General features: G+C 35.6%; 1 protein-coding gene across 1 annotated transcript in view; it reads right to left on the reverse strand.

Annotated features, from left to right (window-relative positions):
* The window catches only part of SYCP2 (synaptonemal complex protein 2), a 79,307-nt gene that overhangs the window by 18,480 nt on the left and 34,767 nt on the right, over positions 1-26,060 (reverse strand). Inside the window, exons 15-25 of the mRNA XM_040638540.1 lie at positions 20,597-20,641; positions 18,315-18,463; positions 17,019-17,093; positions 16,430-16,576; positions 13,322-13,421; positions 12,321-12,478; positions 10,496-10,565; positions 10,139-10,196; positions 9,450-9,583; positions 8,868-9,307; positions 626-753 (exon numbers count right to left, since the gene is read on the reverse strand). Coding sequence (XP_040494474.1) covers positions 626-753; positions 8,868-9,307; positions 9,450-9,583; positions 10,139-10,196; positions 10,496-10,565; positions 12,321-12,478; positions 13,322-13,421; positions 16,430-16,576; positions 17,019-17,093; positions 18,315-18,463; positions 20,597-20,641 — 1,504 coding nt within the window. The remainder of the gene's footprint in view (positions 1-625; positions 754-8,867; positions 9,308-9,449; positions 9,584-10,138; positions 10,197-10,495; positions 10,566-12,320; positions 12,479-13,321; positions 13,422-16,429; positions 16,577-17,018; positions 17,094-18,314; positions 18,464-20,596; positions 20,642-26,060) is intronic.

Consider the following 26,060-nt stretch of genomic DNA (forward strand, 5'->3'; position numbering starts at 1 on the left):
CATTTGTAGTACATAGCAACACTAACTGTTAATAGTAAGCTGGGTCATTCATGCAGTAGGAGGTGCCAAGCAATTGGAAATGAATGGTTCTGCTAGGAGAGTAATTGTTTTGGGTCTTATCATAAGGCCAGAATTAATTTAAATATGAATTAACTGCCAATCACCTGTAAAGAAACACTTTGCAATAAGAACCTTCAGGAAGACTGCAAACAAAAAAATGCATATTTACCATATAAAAGTAACTCATTTCAGCTCATTTAAATTTCATGTTTCATTAAGCAATATATTTAAATATATTTAGTTTTACTCATCACTAGGCTCAATAAATAAAATGTTAGAGCGTCTATATCCTAAAGATTTATTTATGAAATGGTATGCTGTATCAATATGGTATTTTTGATACTTTATAAAATGTAATAATCACCTACTACAATGACTAATTTCAAATTTAGTTCCCTTCCTGCATAATTAAACAGCTACTGTTTTTATAAGTAAATAACTAGGTGTTTTCTATTGGAAAGTTGTAATACTTGAACATGCTCAAAACTAACCTTCTTAAAACTGTGTAAAATAACTTAGTTGTATCTGTCAGAAATATATTTATGTCTAAAATTTAAGAACATACCTGTCAATCAAAGATTCCTTGAATTTTCTTGTAGACTTTATGTTATCCTTTGATTTATACCTCTTATTAATTTGGTTTATCAAAGATTCTGCTGCATCAGTAAATCCTTTCTCTTTTGATTTTTCTCTCTGAAAACAATTTTAAGTTACCTTAAAACTCTACCAGTAATCCTTCGAAGGAAAATAAAGGAACATTTAAGAAAAATCTGGTTCTATTTTTAACTACAGAGAGAAATAAAGGCAGTTAAGAAGTTACTTAATAAGTCTGGGCTTTGTCAGGCATTAAACAACACAGGATAAGTTTACAGAATGGTGCAGACTGCTCCGTAGAGATCAAAATAAAAGTTCCTAACCATGGAAAAATAAATCGTATTAAAAACTGAAGGAAAGTAAAATCTGGTTCTTTGAAAAGATCAATAAAATCAATACATCTCCAGCCATGTTAGCTAAGGAAAAAAAAAAGAGAGAGAGAAAAGCCAGAAATTACTATCAGAAATGAAATAGAGGCTGTCACTCTTATGGACATTAAAAGGCTAATAAAGGGATATTATGAACAATTCTATGCCCACAAATTTGATAACCTAAATCAAACAGGCCAATTCCTTGGAAAGTAAAATCTACCAGAACTCATACAAGGACAAATAGATCATCTGAATAGGCCTGTATCTATTAAAGAAATTTAATCAATAATTAATACCTTCTAAAACAGCAAGCACCAGACCCTAGAAGGGTTTACCAGTGAGTTCTATCAAATATCACAAAAATTACACCAATTTTCCACAATCATCCAGAGGACAGAAGCAGAGGGATTATTTCCTAACTCATTAAATGAAGCTAGTATCATCTTTACACCAAAATCAAAGATAATACAAGAAAGGAAACAGACCTTACAGACCGCTATCTCTCATAAACATAGATACAAAAATCAACAAAATATTAGCAAATTATATTCAACAATGTATAAAAAGAATATCATGTTATATTAAAATATTACATTAAATTATATTATATTAAATTATACCCACGTGGGGCTCAATCCCAGGACCCTGAGATCATGACCTGGGCCAAAACCAAGAGTCGGATGCTCAACGGACTGCACCACCCAGATGCCCCGGTATATGGTATTTTATAAACAACACAATAACCAGAAATTTCTGTGTTTCAGGCTGACTTGAAAGGTTCTACCCTAATATTTGGTATTGAATAGGTAGCCAAACTTGGTTTTAAAAGTATTTATAGGATATCATCCTTAATAGAGGAAAAACTATATGTTTCCCACCAAGATCAGAAACAAGGGAAAGATGCCTACTCTCACCGCTTCTACTCAACATCAAACTGGAAGTCCTAAGAATGGAGTAAGACAAGAGAAGGAAATAAATGGTATACAGAATGGGAAGAAATAAAACTGTCTTTGTTCATAGATGACATTATTGTCTATGTGGAATATAATCTCAAAAAATTAACAAAAATACTCCTGGAACAAAAAAGCAATTGTGATAGCCCTGCTAAAGGATACAAGGTTAATATACAAAAGCTGACTGTTTTCTCATAAGCTAGTAAAGAACAACTAGAGTTTGAAATTATATTCCATTTATATTAGTACTCCCCAAAATGAAATACTTAGGTATAAATCTCACAAAACATGTACAAGATCTATACATTAGTAATGAAGAAAACCAAAGACTCTAAATAACAGAAGGAAATTCCATGTTCATGGATAGGAAGCTCAATATTGTCAAGATGTCAGTTCTTCTCAACTTGATCTACAGATTCAATGTAATCCTAATCAAAATTCCAACAAATTATTTTGTGGATATCGACAAAATGATTCTACAGTGTACACGGAGAAGCAAGACACTGAGAATAGCCAATATAGTATTGAAGAACAAAGTTGGAAGATTGACACTACCATACATTAAGACTTACTATAAAGATACAATAATCAATATAGAGTGGTATTGGTGAAACAGACAAATAATCAAAGGAAACAAAGAGCAAACAGAAAGCCCAGAAATACCCTCATAAATATAGTCAACTGATCTTTGGCAAAGGAGCAAAGGCAATGCAATGGAGAAAGGATAGTCTTTTCAACAAATGATTGTGGAAGAACGGGACATCCACATGCTAAAATAAAAAACACAGAACAAAAAACAAACCAAGACACAGAACTTACACCCTTCACAAAAATTAACTCAAAAGGGATCATAAACCTAAAAGTAAAATGCAAACTACAAAACTCCTAGAAGATAACAGAGACAATCTAGGTTGACCTTGGGTTTGGCAATGCCTTTTTATGTATAACACCAAAAGCACAATCTATGAAAGACAAAATTGAGAAATAGAACTTCATTAAAATTAAAAACTTGTGTTCTATGAAAGACACTGTTTCAAAAATAAAGACGAGCCATAGACAGAAACTATTTGTAAACACATATCTGATAAAGGACTTGTACAGGCATACTGCAGATACTACGGTTTTGGTTCTAGAACACAGTGATAAAGCAAATAAATGCATTAAAGTGAGTCAAATGAACTTGGTTTCCCAGAGCCATATAAAAGTTATGTTTACTCTATACTGTAGTCTATTAAACGTACAATAGTATTATGTCCTAAAAAAAAAGTACATACCTTAATTAAAAATACTTTAATGCTAAAAAATGCTAATCATCTGAATTTTCAGCAAATTGTAATCTTTTTGTTGGTAGAAGGTCTTGCGTCAATGTTGATGCCTGCTGACCGATCAGGGTGGTGGTTGTCGAAGGCTAGACTGGCTGTGGCAATTTCTTACAATAAGAAAACAATGAAATTTGCCACATTGAGTGACTCTTCCTTTCATGAATGATTTCTGTGTGGCATGCAATACTGTTTGATAGCATTTTACCCACAGAACTTCTTTCAAAATTGAAGTCAAGCCTCTCAAACCCTGCCTATGTTTTATCAACTAAGTTTATGTAATATTCTAAATTCTTTGTTGTCAATCTTCACAGCATCTCCACCACAAGTAGATTCGATCTCAAGAAACTATGGTCTTTGCTCAACCGTAAGAAGCAACTCCTCATCCATTAAAGTTTTATCATGGAATCGCAGCAGTTCAGTCCCATCTTCAGGCTCCACTTCTAATTCTATTTCTCCTGCTGTTTCCACCACAGCTGCAGCTACTTCCTCCACTGAAGTCTTGAACCATCAAAGTCATCCATGAGGGTTGGAATCAACTCTTCTAAACTCCTGTTAATCTTGATATTTTGGCCTCTTTCCATGAATCACTAATGTTCTTTTTTGGGGGAGGGTGGGAGGTAAGGAAGAGAGAATCCTAAGTAAAGCTCCACACCCAGCATGAAGCCTGACATGGGGTTCAACCTCATGACCCTCAGATCATGACCTGAGCCAAAATCAAAGAGTCGGATGCCTAACCAACTGAGTCACCTGGGTGCCCCATTTACAAATGTTTTTAATGACATCTAGAATGGTGAATCCTTTCCAGAGGTTTTCAATTTAGTTTGCCCAGGTCTATCAGAAGAATTACTATCTATGGCAGCTAGAGCCTTATGAAATGTATTTCTTAAATATTAAGACTTGAAAGTAGAAATTACCCTTTGATCCATGGGCTGCAGAATGATGTTACGTTAGGAGGTATGAAAACAATTTAATTGTACATCTCCATCAAAGCTCTGGAATGACCAGGTGCACTGTCAGTGAGAAGTAATATTTTAAAAGGAATCTTTTTTTCTGAGCAGGTCTCAAAACACTGGGCTTAAAATATTCAGCAAACCGTGCTGTAGACAGATGTGCTGCCACACAGGCTTTGCTGTCATTTATAAAGCACAGGCAGAGAGATTTAGTATAATTCTTAAGGGCCCTAGGATTTTCTGAATGGCAAATGAGCACTGGCTCTACTTATAGTCACCAGCTGCATGAGCTTCTAACAAGAGAGTCAGCCTGTCCTTTGAAGCTCTGATGCAAGGCCTGACTTATCTCTAGCTATGGAAGTCCTAGATGGCATCTTCTTCCAATATATGGCTATCTTGCCTGCATTGAAAATCTCTCTAGTGTAAACACCTTCATTAATTATCTTAGCTAGATCTTCTGGATAACTGCTGCCTCACCTTGCATTTTTATATTATGGAGACGGCTTCTTTCCCTATACTACATGAACCAACTTCTGCTAGCTTCAGACTTTTCTTCTGCAGCTTCTTTACCTCTCTCAGCCTTCATAAAATTGAAGAGAGTCAGGGCCCTGCTCTTAAGTGGGCTTTGGCTTAAGAGAATTTTTTGGCTGGTTTGAGCTTCGATCCAGGCCACTCAAACTTCCTCCAGATCTTATAAGCTGTTTCACAAGAGGCTGAAATTTTTGCTTATATCAGCTTTCTGCATGCCTTCTTCATTAAGCTTAATCATTTTTAGCTTTTGACTTAAAGTGAGAGACATGTGACTCTTCCTTTCTCTTGAACACTTAGAGGCCCCTGTAAGGTTATTAACTGGCCTAATCTCAATATTGTTATGTCTCAGGGACCCGGGAAGCCTGAGGAGAGGGAGATGGGGGAACTGCCAGGTGGTGGAGCAGTCAGAAAACACACATTTATTAAGTTTGCCATCCTATCTGGGTGCGGTCATGGTGCCTCAAAACAATTACAATATTAACATCAAAGAACACTGATTACAGATCACCATAATATATTAATAATGAAATATTATGAAATATTATGAAAATTACCAAAATGTGACAGAGACATAAAGTCAGCAAATGTTGTTGGAAAAATGGCACCAATACAGTTGCCCAATACAGGGCTGCCACGAATCTTCAATTCATAAAAAACGCACTATCTATGAAGTGCAATAAATCATGGCATGCCTGTATCTAAATTATACAAAGAACTGTTAATATTTGACAATAACAAAGAACCCAGTTACAAAATGAGCAAAAGATCTGAATAGACAACTCACCAAAGACATGCAGATGGTAAATAAAAATATAAAAGGATGCTCAAATTCATATGTCATTAGGGAATTGCAAATTAAAATGAGATACCACATGCACATAAAACAATAGCTAAGATCCAAGACACTGACAACACCCAATACTGACAAGGATGTAGATCAACAGGAATTCTCTCATCTGTTGCTCAGAATGCAAAACTGGTACAGCCATTTTTTCCACTTTCAGAAGACTGGCAGTTTCTTACAAAACCAAACACATTCTAACCATATGATCTAGGAATCGATGCTCCTTGGTATTTTCCCAAATGAGCTGGAAGCTTATGTCCACATAAACGGGCACAATGAACGTGTACAGAAGCTTTATTCATAACTGTCAAACCACAGAAACCAGCTAAGATGTCCTTCCATAGGTGAACATCTAAACAAATCTTGGTACATGCATATAATGGAATATTATTCAGCAGTAAAAAGAAATGAGCTGTGAAGCCATGAAAACACATGGAGAAAACGTCATTCCTATTGCTAAGTGAAAGAAGCCAATCTGAAAAGACTATATACTATATGGTTCCAACTCTATGACATTCTGGAAAAGGCAAAACTACAGAAAGAGTAAAAAGATCAGTGATTGCCAGGAGTGTGAGTGGGCAGGGAGCACAGGGGAGTTTTTGGGCAGTAACATTATTATGTATGATAATGTAGTGGTAAATACATGTTGCTATACATCTGTCAAAATATACAACACAAAGGGTGAACTCTAACCTAAACTATAGGCTTTAGTTAATAATGTAATAATGTAAATTATAGGATTTAGTTAATAATAATAATGTAATGATATTGGTTGGGGTGGGTGTGGGTGAAGGGGATATGGGAACTCTCAGTGTACTTGTACACCTGAAACTGCTCTAAAAAATACTATTGTTTTAAGGGTGCCTGCCTGGCTCAGTCAGTGAGTGTGCGCAATTTTTTTTTTTAATTGTTCTGTCACTTGCTTTTTTTTGAAAAGACTTTTCTGTAGAGTAGTTTTAGGTTCACAGCAAAACTGAGAAGGTATAGCGATTCCTACATTCTCCCCACCCCCACACATGTACAGCCTCCCCAGTTGTCACCATCCCCCATCAAAGGGTACATCTGTTACAACTGATGAACCTACAGTGACACATCACAGTCACCCAGAGTCCACAGTCTATGCGACTCTTGTTCTTGGGGTCATGAGTACGAGCCTCACACTGGGTGTAGGGATTACTTAAAAAAAAAAAAAAGGTAAAAAATACTATTACTTTAAAAATGGAAGGACTACCAAGAATTATCATCTGCATAATTTTAGGTAATTTGGCTAAGAGAAAACTCCCTACAATACTCTTAAAGATATGAGATCTCCTGACCCTAGTCATTGGTTTTACCTTTTTCTGGGAATCAGGTATTTTTTTAAATTATGATAAAATATAATAGAAACAAAAAATTTATTATTTATTTTATTTTATTTTTGCAAGAGAGCCAGAGGGTGGGTGGGGGCTATTGGGGCAGAGGGAGAGGGAGAGAGAAAATCTTAAGCAGGCTCTATGTCCATCCCAGACCCCAATGCAGGGCTTGATCTCATGACCCTGGGATCATGACCTGAGCAAAAATCAAGAGTCAGATGCTTAACTAACTGAACCATCCAGGTGCCCTATTTTAATCATTTTCAAGTTTATGTTTTCATATGTAATAGATCATAAATTACTATTTACTGTCCCTTGAGATTACTTTACTTGGCTTGATAAAAATGTAGCAAAAATGAACCTCCCTAAAGTAGTGAGTGTATGATTTCAGAACTTTCAGCATACTTGGAGCAACCTGGGGAATCTGTGCTGCTGAGCTGCAGAGGTTCTGTTTCTCTGGGTTAATCCAGTAAACAGGAAGCAGGATCAGATGACTGCCTTAGAGGAGAGTCGTCATGCATGCAAGTGGCAGAAAGTCCTGTATCATTACACAGGAAGCAACACAAGAGAACTTCTGGAAACAGGAAGTTGGGTTTTAAAAAATCAGAGCATAGTCTAGAAGAGATGATCAGTTTCTGTGGTCCCAGGGGAAAAAAAAACCAATGACTAGCTCAGGGAAATTGTGTGAAATAATTCTAAATTCCAAAGGAAACAGTTAAAATAAAAATTGAAGAACATTCAGCACTCAGACAAGAAGAACCTCCTTCCCTGCATCTGAAGAACAAACAGCAGCTAAGACTCTAAAGAAGAGTAGCATACGAAGACACAAGAAAAAGTGACCCGAAAGGACTTGGTAGCCGAATCAGGCACAGAAAGTGAACTGCAGATTAAAGACAAAATAAAAAGACTGGTCAAGACAAATGAAATAATGTCTAATTATAAACAACAATTGCAAATTATTAAGTATTTCATTTGCACATCAAGATGCTCCAATACACGGACAGTTTACATCAACCCCAGAAATTTGGCGTTCCAGGTATTAATACTACTCTGCAAGATAAATGAAAATAGAAGCCTATAAAACCTGGATCTTCTAAGAGTGAAAAACAGATTCTATTATTGGCAGTGGAATGTATTCTAATTAAAAAGTTTTCTTAATCTGCATCTTGATAGCAACAACAAAAAAAATATTTACGGTAACTACTACAAAAGTAAACTTTTGGTCTAAAGTATGGTGCAAAACTGTCCTAGAGATGTCCTACAGATGATTAACCTGAAGGAGAAGGTAAAGACTCCAATGGGAATGAGCAACAGGACAGAAGACAGTCTCCTGCACTCTGCCGACGTCTTCTCTTTTCCTTTGAAAAAACCTGTCAAACGCTAAAGCAAAATCCAAGAAATGGTTTCAGATGCTACTATGGTGCAAAACTGAGCTAGGCCATGCAGGAAAACAAATGAATATAACATAGTCTTTACGCTCTAATAGGTTAAAACAAGGAGAACAACAGACACAACCATTAAAAGAAAGGTAAGCACCATTAGAGAGGCACAGACAGTTCTATATATAGATGCTCAAAGCATCTGAGGGACAGAGTGGAAGAAAACCATCAGGAGGACACAACGAGCTGCAGGGTGCATTCATGCCACACCTGTTTATACACCTGCCCTGCACCTGTGGGCACACTGGGGGGGGTGGAGGGCGGGGAGGAACTAGGCTGAGGTGAGGGAGGAGTTCAGGAGACATTCACTCTCAGACGGGAGACTTGAATTAAAGAACAAGGTCTCACAAATGTTCAATCTGCAGCAATCCATCAAGCTTCTTTCACTGTCTTATGTTATTAGGTAGGCATATTATACACATGCAGAAACCAAACAACACACAAAGCTCACCATTTTTTTTTGTCTCAAATCCCAGGAATTAAGTTCAGACGTTAATTTTTTCCCCGATTTTCTATGACTTCTCACATTTTTTCTAGGAGAAGGGCTTTTATCGCAAATCGCAGTATTCACATCTTTTGACAGTACGTATTTCTTCCTATAGATTAGAGATTCTTCAATTGTCTTATTTAGGAGAACGGACTTAAAAGTAGTTTCAGATTCAATACGCCAATCACTTTGCTTGGTATTTTCAGTATTTTTCTGCTCCGGATGTTTAGGATGATTTGGTCGTTGCTGAGTGTCTCTTTTGCAAACTCCTACTTCTGCTTTCTCTATTTTGTTATGCTGCATTGTTTTTTTCTTATATTGCACCTTTTCTGTTTCTTCAGAATTATCCTCAGATATTGAAGAGGATGATTTTTGTTTTGTAAGTTTTTTGTTGACAATAACATCTAGTGGAAAAATAATCAATCCTTATTAAATTAATAAACTGGTAATACATAAATTTGTTAAAATCAAAGATATTTATTAGACATTGCAAGAAATGAGTATTTCCCTGAGCTACTATTGTATACAGAGAAAAAAATGTCTCACCTTGATTGAATGTGTCTCCTGATAAAGTACCTGCTCTTTGGTTATCACACAGATTAATATTTGTTACAGGAGTCCAGCATGACCATTTGGAGGGCATTTTATTTCCACAAATGTTGTCCAAAACACCAGGTAACCTGGAAAATAAAATAACTTGCTTAATGTAGTACAAAACATTAGCCTATGACTCTGATATGAGACCGTGATTTTCTTTTGTTTACTCAATGTTTATTGATAGCAATTCATTAGTTAAGTATGAAAATATTTTGGTAAGTTATTATGAAAGTTAACTATGTAATTGATCAGATTAAAAACTATTATTAAAAAGTTCCATTATTGTTATTATTTGATATCTACTTAAATATATCTCACATATCTTACATGTTCTACTATGTATTTAAACTAGGCTAAATTTCCTCATATTCATACTTTATTATTTTAAAAATCTCATTCATTTTAAGTCTCTCAATTTGGAAAAGAGTTATGTTTGTGGCTATGAAAAAAAAACACACAAAAAAACAAAACACAGACTATTCCCCATTATGCAATCATAGTAATACTTGAGCTAATTAGTGCTAGAGCCAATACTACATTCTAAGAATATAAAAATCTTTTCTTTTACAATTTATTACATTTATGTAAAAACAACATTAATATATACTAACTTATTTGATGGTTTTCTCCATACTTACACAGGTTTATCTATTTTCTCCACTGCCTGGGAATCTGGAACAATATCCTGCAGGTCATCTAAATAAAATAAAACAAAAATTATGACATTTTCCATTTTTTTTCCTGTTGGCGGGGTAAAGTGGGAGTTGGTATAGAAGTTGATCAAGATTCACATATTAGGACACAGAGATCTTCTTGGAAATAGAGACTGTATTGTATTTCCTTGTAACCTTTAAGTTCCTTTCATAAAGCCAAATGCATTCATTATAAATCTTTCTTTTTCAAATCAATGAAAGCCAGTGAAGTTAAAGGGAAATATGAAGTGTACACATTTTTTTTTAAAAGAGAAGGTGAAATTAAACCAAAAGAGTACTTACTGATATTTTGGTTTGGGAATTCAATGTCCTTATTTTCTGTCTTCTCTACAACTTTAGCAGTTTCGATATGCTATAACACATAGGAGACATGGTATATAAATTTTAGTCAAGGCATTACATGAAAACAACTATTAAAACTCGGAGTATTAAAGTTTAAAACCTTTAAAATAATTTGTCTTGCTATTAAAAGTTGGATAGTATTTCTATTGTTTCATAAAGGTTATGCCCCTTCCAAAATACTGCTTATCCTAAAACACAAAAAATAATTTTCATCACAGACAAGGCAGAAGAGCCTACAAACTTTCTGATCTCATCCACAGCTAGTACAATAATTCCATTCTCATCTGTAACTTACAATTCTACAATCGCTGTGGCACATCTCCTACTGCAGCTGCTCTCACAGCCTGTATCTATTCTGTCTTCACTAACATACAAGAGTCGGAAATTCTAGAATATTAAAGGATTCTGTAAAGTTGTGGCCACTGAACAGGTAACTTCTTGCCTCCAAGCTTCTGTCTTTTCATAGCCACATATCTGATAACAATCTGCCATGCCCTCCAGGCTAGACGCTGTGCCTCATGCTGGCTGTCTTCCCTACTTGGTCTAAGCCGGCAGTTCTCCATCCCAGGACAGGAGCAGTAGGAAAGCATGCACGTACGCGTTGGCTGTCACAATGGCAGAAGGGCTCCCCTGACTGAAATAAGCAAGCACAGGTCTGGGATGCCCGCCATCCTACCACACTCAGGACCATGCCACACCACTGAACAATGGTGCCCTAATAAAGGAACACTTAGCTGATTAATTTGAACAATTACTTTTGACTCTTTTTTCTGAGTATCTTCAACTCTTGCACCATTCATCTTTTGGCCACATAACCGTTTTTTAAAAAAATTCACCGCCTATTCCTTTTTACTGTGCTTTGTTGGAGAAAAATGACACATATTTCTGACCCAAGGTAAAAAAAGGACATTAGATAACATGATAAAATTCAGTCTTATATTGAAAGGGTCTTCATTATCCCTTAATAACCTCCCCCTTATCTCTTAGTAACTGTTTCAAGTCTTTACATGTCCCTGAGCCCTCTACTTCAGCATATCGCCAAGACAAATCTCACCATGTTCACCACACACTTCAGAGAAAACAAAAGCTATTAGGCACTTCTCATCTACAAACTTATCTATATCTCTGACTACCCCATCTCTCCAGAAATAACTTTCTCTTAGCTATTCTCTGTTCTGTCCCTTTAGCTACCTGGCATGAATGCCCTTATCCTTGATGTCCATTTGACTAACCTTAATTGATCCTTCAAAAACCAACTCACTCTCCATTTCCCTAAAGAGCATCTCCTGATCTTCACCCTCCCCTCGAGCTCTGGGGTTAGGCACCTGCCCCTCCACTAGGTTCCTCCTGCATCCTATATGTATAATCTGAGAACATTTATACAATGTTATAATTCTCTTATTAATTTGTCTAATTTCCACACTAGACTTTGAAATACTTAAGGACAGAGTCTACTTGTATCTTACATTTCTAGCAGACACTAACTTGTATAATAAACTAAAGAATGATGGCAAGTCCACTTCTCCTACTGAATACATAAATCAGAGTTATACTGAATGGATATTCCTCAATTTTACTGTTAGCACAATAAGTAGGTCCTGTCAGAAGGAACTGACTCTCAAGAACAATAAATAATATATAGATAGATATAGATACTTTAAACGAAGTGAGGCACTCACTGCTTATAAAAGAAGTTAACTCAATATGTATTTCTACAATAACTTGATAAAATTAATTTTAAAAAAGGTTTTCAAAATAAAATTACTTGGTCTGTCTTATCTCCACCATTTCTTCCTTCAGATGGTCTAGATGTAAGAGATACAGCATTGTCTACTCCACTTTCTGATGTTTTAGGTATATCAGGTTTTTCCGCAGAACTCTTCATTTGCAGTGGTGGTTTAATTCTTCCTCTTCGTGGTGTTGCTAAAAAGGAGGACAAAGGATTGCTCTATTTATAGGGCTTTTAAAATGACATATTGCTATTATTGAGGTACTTCTCAGATGAGGAAGGTAAAAAAAGGGAGGTGCCAGGATGGGTCCCAGGTTTCTGGTTTAGATGAATAAATGGATACAGATGCCATTTACCAAGGAAAGAAATAGACAAAAAACTGGCAGGGAGGGTGGGAAGATGAATTTATTGTGGAGGCTATAGGACATTAGATAACTGCCCAGTAGGCAACTGGATTTTGGGAACAGAACACTATTAAATTGTCATATAGACTAAATAAGACTGTTTTATAGCAGCTACTATATAGTATTATTTTTTGATTTGTATTTAGTCCTTAGTATGTACCAGGCACTAAATGTTTCACAATATTTCTTGTTGAGTGAATGATTTTTATTTAGTCTTCTGAACAACTTGATGAGACAGACACTTCAGTTCCATTTTATAAAAAGAAAACCGGTTCTAAACTTACCTGGAGGATAATCTGTACAAAGTACACACCTGGGGGTAGGGAAATAAGCCCAAGCATCCTGATTAATTCAATGTTTTATCCACTGTGTTACAGCTGACTCCCACTTAAATTACAATAAATTATTAACGCTGGTATTAACACTTTGAATAATGTTTACATGTTAATAACCAATATACCGCTTAGAAATTCGGAATTTCCTGACAATTAGAAGACATTTGTGGTTTGTATCTTAACAATTTCCATATCCCCAACTTATTCTCTATGTAAATTATGCCCAGAGTATCTCTGAATTAAAAAATGCCTGTTTTAAAAATGTTTATTAGAAGTCTTTTAAGACTATAAAACTTACATGTGTTAATTAAAAGTATTGGACTTCTCACAGTGTATCTGTCTGCACCAGGAACAATCATTGATGCTTCAGACATTTTTCTTTTGCTAGGAGTAATTATCTGAAACCATGAGAAGCAGCCACAGTAAACACACATTCTCTTTTAAAATGAAATACTTTATAATTTTATCTGTAATATTTTACCTTGACTACACACAAAAGATATATGGTACTTTGTTTAAAGATTTTATTTATTCATTTCAGAGACAGATGGAGAGAGCAAGAGAGAAAGCACAAGCAGGGGGAAGAGCAGAGAAAGAGGAACAAGGAGACTCCATGCTGAGCACAGAGCCCCATGTGGGGCTCAATCCCAGGACCCTGAGATCGTGACCTGGGCCAAAACCAAGAGTTGGATGCTCAACTGACTGTGCCACCCAGATGCCCCAACATATGGTATTTTATAAACAACATGATAACCAGAAATTTCTGTGTTTTAGGCTGACTTGAAAGGTTTTACCCTAATATTTGGTATTGAACAGGTAGCCAAAACTTGTTTTAAAAATTATTTATGGATATCAGACATGAAATACAGCACCTTTAAATACTAGCTGAAAATATTTTATTGGTACTGAGTGTATCTATAACCAATGGCTCAGTTTCTTTTCTTTTCTTTTTTATTTTTTTAAGATTTATTTATTTGACAGAAAGAGCATGCACAAGCAGGGGGAGCAGGAGAGGGAGAGGGAGAAGCAGACTCCCCACTGAGCAGGGAGCCTGATGTGGGACTCCATCCCAGGACCCTGGGATCATGACTTGAGCCAAAGGCAGATGCTTAACTGACTGAGCCACCCAGGCGCCTGATGGCTCAGTTTCTTATTCTATTTCAAATATGTATGATGTTTGGATACATATTTATGTATATTTATATAAATTTGTTTATGAATGCTTTCATAATGTTAAGCATTCTTCAGAATTTTCACACATTTTTAAAAACTGTTATTAATATTCTGTGAGGACTAAAGTGACTTTGGAGTAAAAAGCAGCAACAGGAATTCAGAGACTCAGTGGCACAGGAGCTAGTGATTCCAGTAAAGATGTGCATTTTCTAACTTCATCCTAGAGTCAATGAACAGAAGTGGGAAAGAGCTTCAGAGGACGCCATGGAAGGGCATAGATAGTGACAAACTGTAAAGACACAGAGGAGAGCTATTTTTTAAAAGGCATCTGCCCCTAAGACTAAGAAAAAAATATGGCACGGTTTTTAATAGGTCTGTAAATGGGGTGTGGAGGAAAGGTGGAAAGGAGAGGAAAAGGGGGAATTCTATGATTAACCAGAAAACAAACTATTGAACCAATGGATTCTTCAAGAAAAGACAGTTCCTAGTGGCATAGTGAATGGGACCTGGGAAGTTACTTATTCATATAAATGCTTAAAACAGTCAATCCTTAACAAAAACACAGTGGTATTTTAACAACAGTGCACTGTTTCTTAGAGATCTTTAGTTCTAGAGTTTATGACTCAATACATTTAAGGTGGGAGGCCCTAAGAATCAGCATTTTAAATAAGTACTCATTATGACTCTGATATAAAGACACAGAAAATGGCTTTTATAATTTAATCGTCCAAGGAAAACAGAAGATGGCATTTTTCATTTAACAAAGGACACAAGACTAACGGGGAAAAAACAGTGGGTAATATCAACATGACAAAATGTATGGAAGAGCCTGTGAGAGTTAAAGTCGCCTAAAGGCGAGAAATTAGTAAAAACTAAAACAGGAAAAAGTCCATGAAGAAAAGTGAAAATTAATCAAGACTTGCAAATGTAAGGGCACTTTAAATGAGGGAAGGTAAAAAAAAAAAAAAAAAAAAAGACAGACAACATGAATGAAGGTATAGAGGCAAGAATTAGTATGACATAAAAAGAGGCAGGAAAGCCGTTAACCTTACTCATGTGGTGAGTAGGTAGAGTAAAATGAACTTGTAGAAGGTCTCAGGATTGAGTCAAAATTTAGATGCAGGAAGATAAACACAGAGATCCCACAACTTTCTGAGCAGAATGCAACAGGGACTCCGGGATTAAGAAAAACCAGGGAAGGAACACCACATGGGGTAGTTGGCAGAGTCAAAGGCCAAAGAGGAGGCTGCTGAACTGAGCTAGGTGTGCTAAAATGAGTAAGGGCAGAGGGAATGAGGAGGAAAGGATGTGAGAGGTACTGTGAAAGAACCATCACTAGTACCTTGGTCCTAGGTGTCAGGGGAGAGGAGGCAGGATTCAGGATACCATCAGAAAATTAATGGTAGCATTACTAAAGTATGGAGGTAGATGCAAATTTGAAGCAAAAGATAAAAGTGTTTGAGGTTAGATTTCAGGAAAGGAAGAGACATACAAAAGGAAACATTCAAAAGAATAAGTGGAGACTGGGCTGTAGCACTTTGAAGAGAGGTCTGGTATATTTCAAGAGCTTCAACTATGCACATGAAGGGAGCTCTTTAAGGGAGAAGGCACAGAGATGTTCAGGAGGCTGAGTCAAGTTTTCAGAGCAAATCTACATTTAGGATGCAAGGAGAGAAGGTATCTCTAAGGTAGTAACAGAAGTTGGAAGAGAACTAACAGGCTAACAAAGCAAAGAAGGAGAGGGCATTAAGAAAGACGGGGCTGTTAGCAATGTCAAGTGTCACAAGACACAAAGGCTGAGAACTGGTTCTGCTGAATGTGGTCTAGAGGAGCCTTCACTGGTAGGAGGAGGAGGAAAAAAAACTTATTATTTAGCTTTCCTTTCCTTGTGCAAATAAAGAGAACGTTACATTATGGATTTGTATTCTACATAACAGCCAAAAGCAAATATAGACAGACAGGATAAATTTAACAAGTGGTGCTTTCTTATATATTTCTAACTTGGAATTTACAAGTATATAGTATACCTTGTCTTAACCCTCTTATCCCTACACGTAAACACAATTGCCAAAACACTATCTTTTGTTTGCATTTATAAAAGGCAGGGGAAATACTCTGAATGTTATTGATGAAGGCCATTAAGGTAAATTCTAGATTTTTTTTTCTATAATTATATGTAGCAATGATTTGATCTATGCTGTTTAATAAACAAGTATTTTGGCACCATATTTACCTCAGGCTGACTATTTTTTCTGTCCCCCTGATTACCGTTTTTGATATATTTTGGAGGCTTAGCAAATTCCTTTTGGGAGTTAGGTTTTTCTTTCAAACTAATGAGTTCCTCTTCCATGGGTGAGATTTGACTTTCCGGCACTAGAATCTGTTGGAGAATGTAGAGAAAAAAGTATTTCAAACTGCAAACCACAGGAAGTTCTCAAAAATCACCGGATGTCTTAATAAAGCGCCCATTCATCCCACACTTACAAAGTCAACTCTTTATTTTCTATGTACTTATTCCTACAAAGTAACCCAACAAAAAGCATCCATATTTTCAAATGTCAATAGACATAAAACAAGCTTTGGCATTAGTGGCAGGACATATATACCTAATTTTTAAAGTTACAAAATGATATTAATAACTATCTTCTATACTAAAATAAATGATCTTTAATAACATGCTTAAAAAAATCATATACCGTATTGGGGCATTTTATGTTGAGAAAATTTATTTTTTTAGATATTCACTGTCCAACATAATATTGTGCAATTATTTAGGGTTCAACTTAGCCCAATGATAAAAATCAAGTAAGTCAGACACATACCTGTGATCCACTTGCATCAAAAAGTATATGCACAGATGTTTTGGCAACTGAAATACCTTGTTTTCTGGTAAATTCCTAAAATTAATTCAAAATGATGTCATTTTCTCCCGGTTCGTTGCATGTTAATGCAATTATTTCCTGTTTCCTTTCAAAACTCTCAAATTATTTCAAATCATTATTTTGTATATATAAATACCCTTCTCCACAAATACAGTCTCTATTTTTCTTCACCATAAATCTTCTGCACAGCTATGAGCTGAATGTGTCCCCCCGAATTCATATACTGAAACCTAACCCCCAAGGTGATGGTGTTAGGAGGTGGGGCCTCTGGCAGGTGACTGGGTCATCAGGGCAGGGCTGTCGTGAATGGGATCAGTGCTGCTATAGAATGAGACCCCAAAGAACTCCCTCACTCCTTCTGCTATGTGAGGACACAGTGGAAAGACAGCCACTGTGAACCAGGAATTGGGCCCTCACCAGAAAACAAGTCTGCTGGTACCCTGATCTTGGACTTCTAGCCTCCAGAACCATGAGAAATAAATAGGAAGGAAGGAAGGAAGGAAGGAAGGAAGGAAGGAAGGAAGGAAGGAAGGAAGGAGAGAAGAAAAGAAAAAGGAAGAAAGAAAAAAAGAAAGAAAAGCAAGCAAGCAAGAAAGAAAGGTTTGTCATTTAAGCCACCCAGTCTACGGTATTTTTGTTATAGCTGCCTGAACAGACTAAGACATGCACTATCCAAGCTTGTCAACAGAGTAGCTCCCTGAAACATAACATGAGCTGTCACCTTACTGACATGATGTCTTCCACAGTCCTAGAATGCATCTTCTCTAAATTTCACCCATCAATTTCCAAGGCCATTTCAAACCCCATCTGAATAGCCTTTCCTTCAAATCTGACTCTCAATGAGCATTCTGTTTTCTCAACTTCTGTACCTGCCTCTTATTTACTTCTTCTGAGGTAGATTCTGTAATCCTCAAAATGTTTAACATCTTAAAAACATGGTCTTTTCTCAATTCACTTTTTAAACACCTACCAGGAATTCATCAAATATTTTTAATACTGCAGCTTATTTTGTCATCTGAGATTCTAACAGGTGTCTCAAGGATATGGCTAACAATCTGATGGCTATGCGACAATAAAAATTTAAAGAACTAAAAACCAACATATTTTAAGAATTCTAGGGGGAAAAAAATCAATGAAACTTATAGCCCTAAATAACCGAAAGTTTCCAGAATTATGAAAATAAATACTAAAAAGAATTTTATGAAAATAAATATTAAAAAGAATTTAAACACTTACCCTATATTTATTTGCACCAAAAATTTTTTGTGTCACACTAGTGATTTCTAATGATGCATCAAAATACAACAGCAATTCTTTCCCTTCTCTTTTACTAATTTTTACTATGTTTTTCAGAATTATGGTCAGTAGCTTCTTCGATTCTCTCACTGTAATCAAAGAAATCACACCTATTAGTTTATATTCATTTCTACGATACCACTCTCTAGGTATACTATAAATAAGAAAGTCATGTAGCATAGTAATTAAATTGAAGGGAAATAACATTAACTTCTATGATTTAACAATCAATTCCAGTACTAACGACTTATGCAAACAAATCAATTTATTTTTCAGAGTCTCTGTTTCCTGATCTATAAATTACAAACTAACATAATAGCTAATGAGCTAAAGCCCTAAATATGCTCTGGACACTAACAGGTTCTTATTTTCCTTATATTCTTATATTCCTAGAACATATCTTAGAAAACTATTTGCTTAATTTAAAAGAGTCAAACAAAGAAAATAACTTTAGTTCCATAAATAACTATGTTTCTTGGCATAAGCATCTATTTGAACATTTCTCTTAAATCCAAGTGTTACAAACAAGTTGACTGTAAAGAACTGTGCCAGGAAACTGTGAAGAAGAATCAGTGCAACCCCTCCATTAATTTGTTGATCCACTGAAAATACTGTAAGTGCCAGTTTATAAGAGATATTTACCTCCCTTCCTCCAAAAACTCACCAAAGAATCACTCAACATCCAATTAATGTGCCTGTATTATGGACTAAAGGCCACATATCGTCCTGTCCTACTTCTGATGGGGCTTCTATTGATAACTGACAAGTTGCCACACCTGTCCCCAATGTATATTTTTGGGCAGGAGGAAAACATTCTGATGGAGATGGAGCATACCAAGTAGAAAAATTTGTCTCTACATCAGGAAAAGCTCTGCTGGCTACTTCATGACCTAACCTACAGGACAAATGTCCTATTGGCTATAAAATTCTGATTCCTATGAGGCTTACTCAAGCAGAATATGTGTTATTTGTTTTTGCAACTCTATGGTCATGAAAAACTTGCGCAGTAACGTCCTTTGATGGTTATAAGAATTATTAATTGCTTGAAGATAGAAGTGACTGTTTCTAACTCAAAGAGTGCTGGTGGTTTTATTTCGGGGGAAAAAAAAGTCATGTGTTTCAACAGTAATAAGTTTTCAAGCTTCAGAGATGAAATTTTGGGTGACTTTGAAGACAATAATGTTTTGAATTCTGATGAATATTAGAAAATTTATAATCCTTATGGATATTTTTTATTATTATATTGCTCTGATATGACTTTTTTTTTTCTGCAGCTTACCACGAACTTACATGCAATATTTGTTTCACTGCTTACATAAACATAGTATTAGAATTACTTCAAATAATGCTGAATGCTTTGTACCTTTTTGTACAAAGTATTCTCCACATATACTGTGACTATGTAAAGAATTTATTGGTATTTGTTATATTTTATTGTGGGCTTTGTTGAAATTTTTGGTATTTCCTTTAACTGCCTAGAGTATATCATGACTTGCTTTTAATTAGCAATATTACTGAGATACCAGAAAATTTATTTTGTTGCTTGCTAAAAAGCCAAGTATTTTGGGGCGCCTGGGTGGCACAGTCAGTTGAGCATCCAACTCTTGGTTTTAGCTCAGTCATGACCTCGGGGTTGTGAGATCAAGCCCTGTGATGGGCTCTGCACTCAGCGCAGAGTCTGCTTGTAACTCTCTCTCCCTCTGCCTCTCTCCCCACCACACATGGGCATGAACGCGCATGCTCTCACTCTATCTCGAATAAATAAATCTTTAAAAAAACCTAAGTATTTATAGTAAACATATTTATATGAGATTCTAGTACACTATATGAATATAATAACATTTTCTCCTGCAAAGGCATTTTAAAAAAAAATTTTAAGATTGCTCACGGAGCATTTATTTTATAAATTCTTACATATTATATATAAAACGGTCTGTCTGTAATCCATTACACTGCTGCTTCCCATCCCCTCAGTCTGCAACTAATCACATTCTTTTTCACTAGAAATATTAATTGATTCCCAGGTTCCACTTTTTTTTTTTTTTCCATGAGTGCCATTCATTCAGATATTGCCTGTTCCATATAGGTTACACTAGATTACTACTTTACTACAAAGGATATTAAAGGATACGCATGAACAGCTAGGTGAAGAGATACACAGTGTGAGGTCTGGAAGGGTCTGGAGCACAGGAGCTCCTGTCCCTGTGAAGTTTAGGACGCACCACCCTCCTGGAATGAAGATTCATTCTTATTCACCAACCAGGAAGCTCCAAAAAAAAAAAAAAAAAACCTGAAAAACTCTTTTTAATCCATACATAAAGAACTTGATTTTTTTACAGAAGAGTCCTCATAAAATTAGGGAGAGTTATATATTGGAAAATAAATCTTAAAAATCAAATTACACTATTAAAACAATGAAAATAACGTTTTCCCCCCAATTATGTGCAACTACATTTGGCAAGATGCAAACGATAGAACTTTATTAGGAAGCGGCAGCAGTGATTAGCATGAAGATAAAGGGGAGAAAAGAAATTCAAAAAATGTTAAGAGAAATACATGAACATGAAAAATGATTAGTTGAGGGAAAGGAAACAATCAAGAATGGCTTCTGTATTGGGGGACCTGGAAGGTCATCATACCATTTGTCAAAATAGGAAATAAAGGAGGAATATATAGAGCTTAGCTGAGAAATTAGGAAAAACGATTCAAAAATGAAAGTATAGTCAACAGCGTCAAAGGTGGGGGGAGGGTTAGTATAAGGACTGAAACTGTGCATACTGATATAAGTAATAAAATTAACTATTATTTTGACATCTAAAATTTCAGTGGAGTGGGATGGGAAACAAAGTAGTAAGAGCAGGACTGAAAAGAAGGAGAAAAAAAAGGATTTAGTAAAACTCTCTCTCAAAATTGGCTATGAATGAAAAAGAATGAGACAACTAAAGGAAGATGAAGATTCAAGTAGGCTTCTTGTTTTAAAATGCAATAATTTACGTCCCGTAAAAATATATTAAAAAAAAAAAGATGTAAAAATTAAAAAATGAGGGGTGCCTGGTTGGTCAGTGGATTTTGATCTAGAAGTTTTGGGTTCAAGCCCCAAGATGGGTGTAGAGATTAAAGAAAATAAAAATCTTGGGGCGCCTGGGTAGCGCAGTCGTTAGGCGGCTGCCTTCGGCTCAGGGCGTGATCCTGGCGTTATGGGATCGAGCCCTACATCAGGCTCCTCTGCTGGGAGCCTGCTTCTTCCTCTCCCACTCCCCCTGCTTGTGTTCCCTCTCTCGCTGGCTGTCTCTCTCTGTCAAATAAATAAATAAAATCTTTATAAAAAAAAAAAAAAAAGAAAAATCTTGGGTGCCTGGGTGGCTCAGTCGTTAAGTGTCTGCCTTTGGCTCAGGTCATGATCCCAGAGTCCTGGGATCCAGCTCCGCATCAGGCTCCCTGCTCAGCAGGAGGCCTGCTTCTCCCTCTCCCACTCCCCCTGCTTGTGTTCCTGCTCTCGCCGTCTCTATCTCTGTCAAACAAATAAATAAAATATTTAATAAATAAATAAAAATAAAAATCTTTTAAAAAGCAAGTATGGGAGAAAACACTATGCTAAATGAAAAATGCTGGTCACAAAAAATATATACTGTATGATTCTACTTAAAATAGTCAAATTCACAGAAGAAAGATGCAGAATGGTGGTTACCAGGGTATGGGTGGACGGGGGGAAAAGGGAAGTGATTTAATGGGTATAAAGTTACAATTTGGCAAGATGACAAAAGTTCTGGAGAACTATTCCACAACAATGTGAATATACGTAACACTACTGAACTATACATTTAAAATAGTTAAGGTAATAAATTTTATGTTGTGTGTGTGTATGTATATATGTATATGTGTGTGTGTGTGTGTATATATATATATATATATATATTTTTTTTTTTTTACCACAATTTAAGAAATTGGAGAAACTGAGTGAGGGGGTACATGGAAACTTTCTATACTATTTTGGTAAGTTTTCTGTAATCTACAACTATTCTAAAATTAAAAATTTATCTTAAAAAAAAGATCCAAATCAAACTTTCAGAGATGAAAAATACAATAGGGGAGGTGAGCATTATACAAGATAGGACTAGCAACAGATTAGATACTGCTAAAGAAAATATTAATGACCATGAAATACAGCAAGAGAGAAATATTCAAATGAAAAAAGGGGGGTGGAAATTTGGGGTGGAAGGAGTGGAGAAACTGCAGAATCAGTGAGCTGTGGGAAGATTTCAGGTAGCTTAGTGTATGTGCAATCAGAGTCTCCAGAGGAAAGGAGAAGGAAAAAATCANCAGGAAAAGAATATCTGAACAATACAGGATAAAAACTTTAAATTTGATGAAAACTATGAACCCACAGAACAAACAGCCTCAATGAACCCCAAGAACAAAGGACATGAAGAAAATCACACTAAAGCACTATATTGAAACTGTTTAAAACTAGTGATGAAGAGAAAATCTTAAAAAGAATCCGGGGTAAAAAGACTTTAAATAAAATGGAACAAACTAGAGAATGACAATAGACTTCTCAGAAGAAACAACACAAGCCAGGAGAAAGTAGAATATCTTTGACGATACATCTTTAAAGTAAACTGAACTGAAACAATAGGCAATCTAAAATTCGATATGTATCAAAAGTACTTTTCAAAAATGAAAACAAAATAAAAGATTTTTCTGAAACATAAAAACTGAAAGAACTCATCACCAGTGTCTGTACTACGAGAAGTACTACAGAAGTCATTCAAGGAGAGGGAAAACAACAGTAGTTAGAAATCTGAATCCACGCAAAGGAAAACTGAACACTGGAAATGGCAAAGGTGTAGGTAAACATAAAATACTTTTTAATCCGTTTTAAAAAACCTCTTTAAAAGCTAATTGACTGCATAAAGCAAAATATCATTACACCATATTGCAAAGGTTCTGACACATGCAGAAGCAAAACAACAACAACAAAGAAACAAACAAACAAAAACCTTTTTTGTCTACTGATAGCAATGGCAGGAAAGCCAGGAAAGCAGAAGCGCAAGTGCACTGTTGCGGGTTCCTGTGCTACACATAAAAGGGTGTAATATCACCTGAATATACACACTATTAAGTTAAAGATGAATAAAATAAATCCTAAATCAACCACCAATTAAAGGGGTATAAAGCCAACAAAGGAGATATAATAAAATCAACTTCCACCCTAGGACAATGGAAACAGAAAAACAAATTCAAACTAAAGTAAGCAGAAAAAAAAAAAAAACATAAGAGCAGAGATTAACTAAATGGAAAATAGAAAAACAATAGAGAAAAATCAATGAAACCAAAGGCTGGCTCTTTGATGATACCAATAAACTGATATTCTTATCAAACTGATTAGGAAAAATATACAAGTTATAAACATCAGGAGTGACAGAAAGTCCATCATAACAGTCTACAGAGAGTAAGAAGATACCAAGGACCATAATAAACCACTTCATACCAATAAATTTGACAATATGAATAAAACGGACAGATTACTTGAGAGACACAAATTATCAGCTTACTCAAGAAGAAAGAGATGACCTGAAACACTCTCTATTTATTAAATAAACTGAATTTGTAGTTAAGAGCCTTCAACAAAGAATGGTGGGAGCCCAGACAGCTTCACTGGCAAATACTAGCAGGTACAAGAAAGAAACAGTATCAATTCCACACATATTCTTATAGAAAACTGAAGACAACGGAAAACTTGCCAATTCATTCTTAGGAGGCTAACACTGCCCTCATTCTGAAACTGAAAGACATTACAAGAAAACTATAGACCTTCTCATGCATAGAATACCAAATTCGTAGGTAAATTTTATAAATCAATTCCAATGATACATAAAAGGATAATGTACCAAAACCAAGTGGGGTTTATCCCAACAACACAAAGTTGGTCTAACATTTGAAAATCAATGGATTTCTATTAAGGAACCAAACAAGAGAAACCATATATAATATCAATAGGTGCAGGAAAAGCATTTCCCCAAATCCAACAGTGTTTGTGATCAAGGAAGTCCCTCGCAGCAAATTAGGAATGAGAATTTCCTCAGTTTGACAGAGGGCACACATGAAAAACTATCACCATAAATACTTCGTGGTGCAAAAAAGGAATGCTTTCCCCCCCAACATCAAAAACCAGGTGAAGACATCTACTCTCATCACTTCTACTCAACATTATACTGAAGGTTCTAGGCAATGCAATAAGGCCAAAAGGTAAGACTGACCATGTGAACTGTTGCCAAGGATGTCAACTGGAGCTCTTATACACCGGTGGTGAGGATGTAAAATGGTAAAACTGCTTGGGACAACCATTTGGAAGTTTCTGACAAAGGTAAACATATATCTATGCTTTGACACAGCCACTACACTCCCCAGTATTTACTGAGGAAAAATAAAAGCATATATATACATATGCATAAAGATAAGTATACATGAATACTCACAGTAGCATTTTATAATAGCTGACAACTGGGAACCTTCCAAATACTCATCAAAAGGTGAATGGATAAACAAATTGAAGTATAACCATACCATGGAATACCACTCAGCAATAAAAAGGAATAAACTATGAATACATGTAATGTGGCTAAGTTAAAAATATATATCTAAATGTATTACTACATAAAAATACACAAATACGTCATATATAAATGTACATATTACATTTGTGTAAAATATGTATATTTATATTAAATATGTATTATATATTTTTACATGTATATTTTATATATTACATATAATACATATAATTATATATATTACATATACTAACATAAATATGCATATACATAGGTAATGTTGAAAGGAAGTACCCAGAAAAAATTGCTATATGTTGTATGATTCTATTTATAGAAACTGAGGAAATGTAAACTTGTCCATGGTAGAGAAAACATCAGTGACTTCCTAGGACTAGATCTTCCTGGGGATAGATCAAAAGGAGCATAAAGAACATTTAGGGGGACTGGATATATTTACTACCTTGAATTGCATAATAGTTTTATGTGTGTTTATACACATGAAGACTCACCAACTTCCTCAACCCGATGGAAGGTCATCTACAAAAAACCTTCAGCTAACATCACGTTCGAGGGTAAACTACTACATGTTCTTCCCTAAGCAAAGATCATGAAGAAGGCAAAGATGACCACGTTTACCAATTCTATTCTATACTATACTAGAAGTTCTAGCTATTGCAGTAAGGCAAAGGTAGGAACAAAGGAAGGTGGGGGAGAATAAAGGGAGGAAAAAATAAAGAGAGGGACAGAGGAGAGGTGGGGGAGAGGGACAAAGGAAGGAAGTTCGTTAAGGGCGGGCGTAAGGATCAGAAAGGAAGAAGTAAAACCGCATCTTTATTTGCAGAGACCATAACAGACTCCCTGGAATATCAGGAATCCACGCTACAACTACTAGAATGAAGTAGTGACTTTGGCAAGACTGTAGGATACAAGGTAAGTATTTCAAAATCAATTGTATTTTTGCATATCAGCAGAAAATATCTGGAAATGAAATTAAAGATCAATTCTATTTATAATCATATCAGGTTAAGATTGAAGACTTGGGAATAAGTTCATCATAGGATGTGTAAGATTTCTACACTAAAAACTACACGGCATTATTGAGAGAAATTAAAGACCTGAATAAATGTAAAGA

Source organism: Ursus maritimus, unplaced genomic scaffold (genome assembly GCF_017311325.1).
Source record: "Ursus maritimus isolate PB19 unplaced genomic scaffold, ASM1731132v1 scaffold_22, whole genome shotgun sequence".
NCBI classification, from domain to species: domain Eukaryota; kingdom Metazoa; phylum Chordata; class Mammalia; order Carnivora; family Ursidae; genus Ursus; species Ursus maritimus.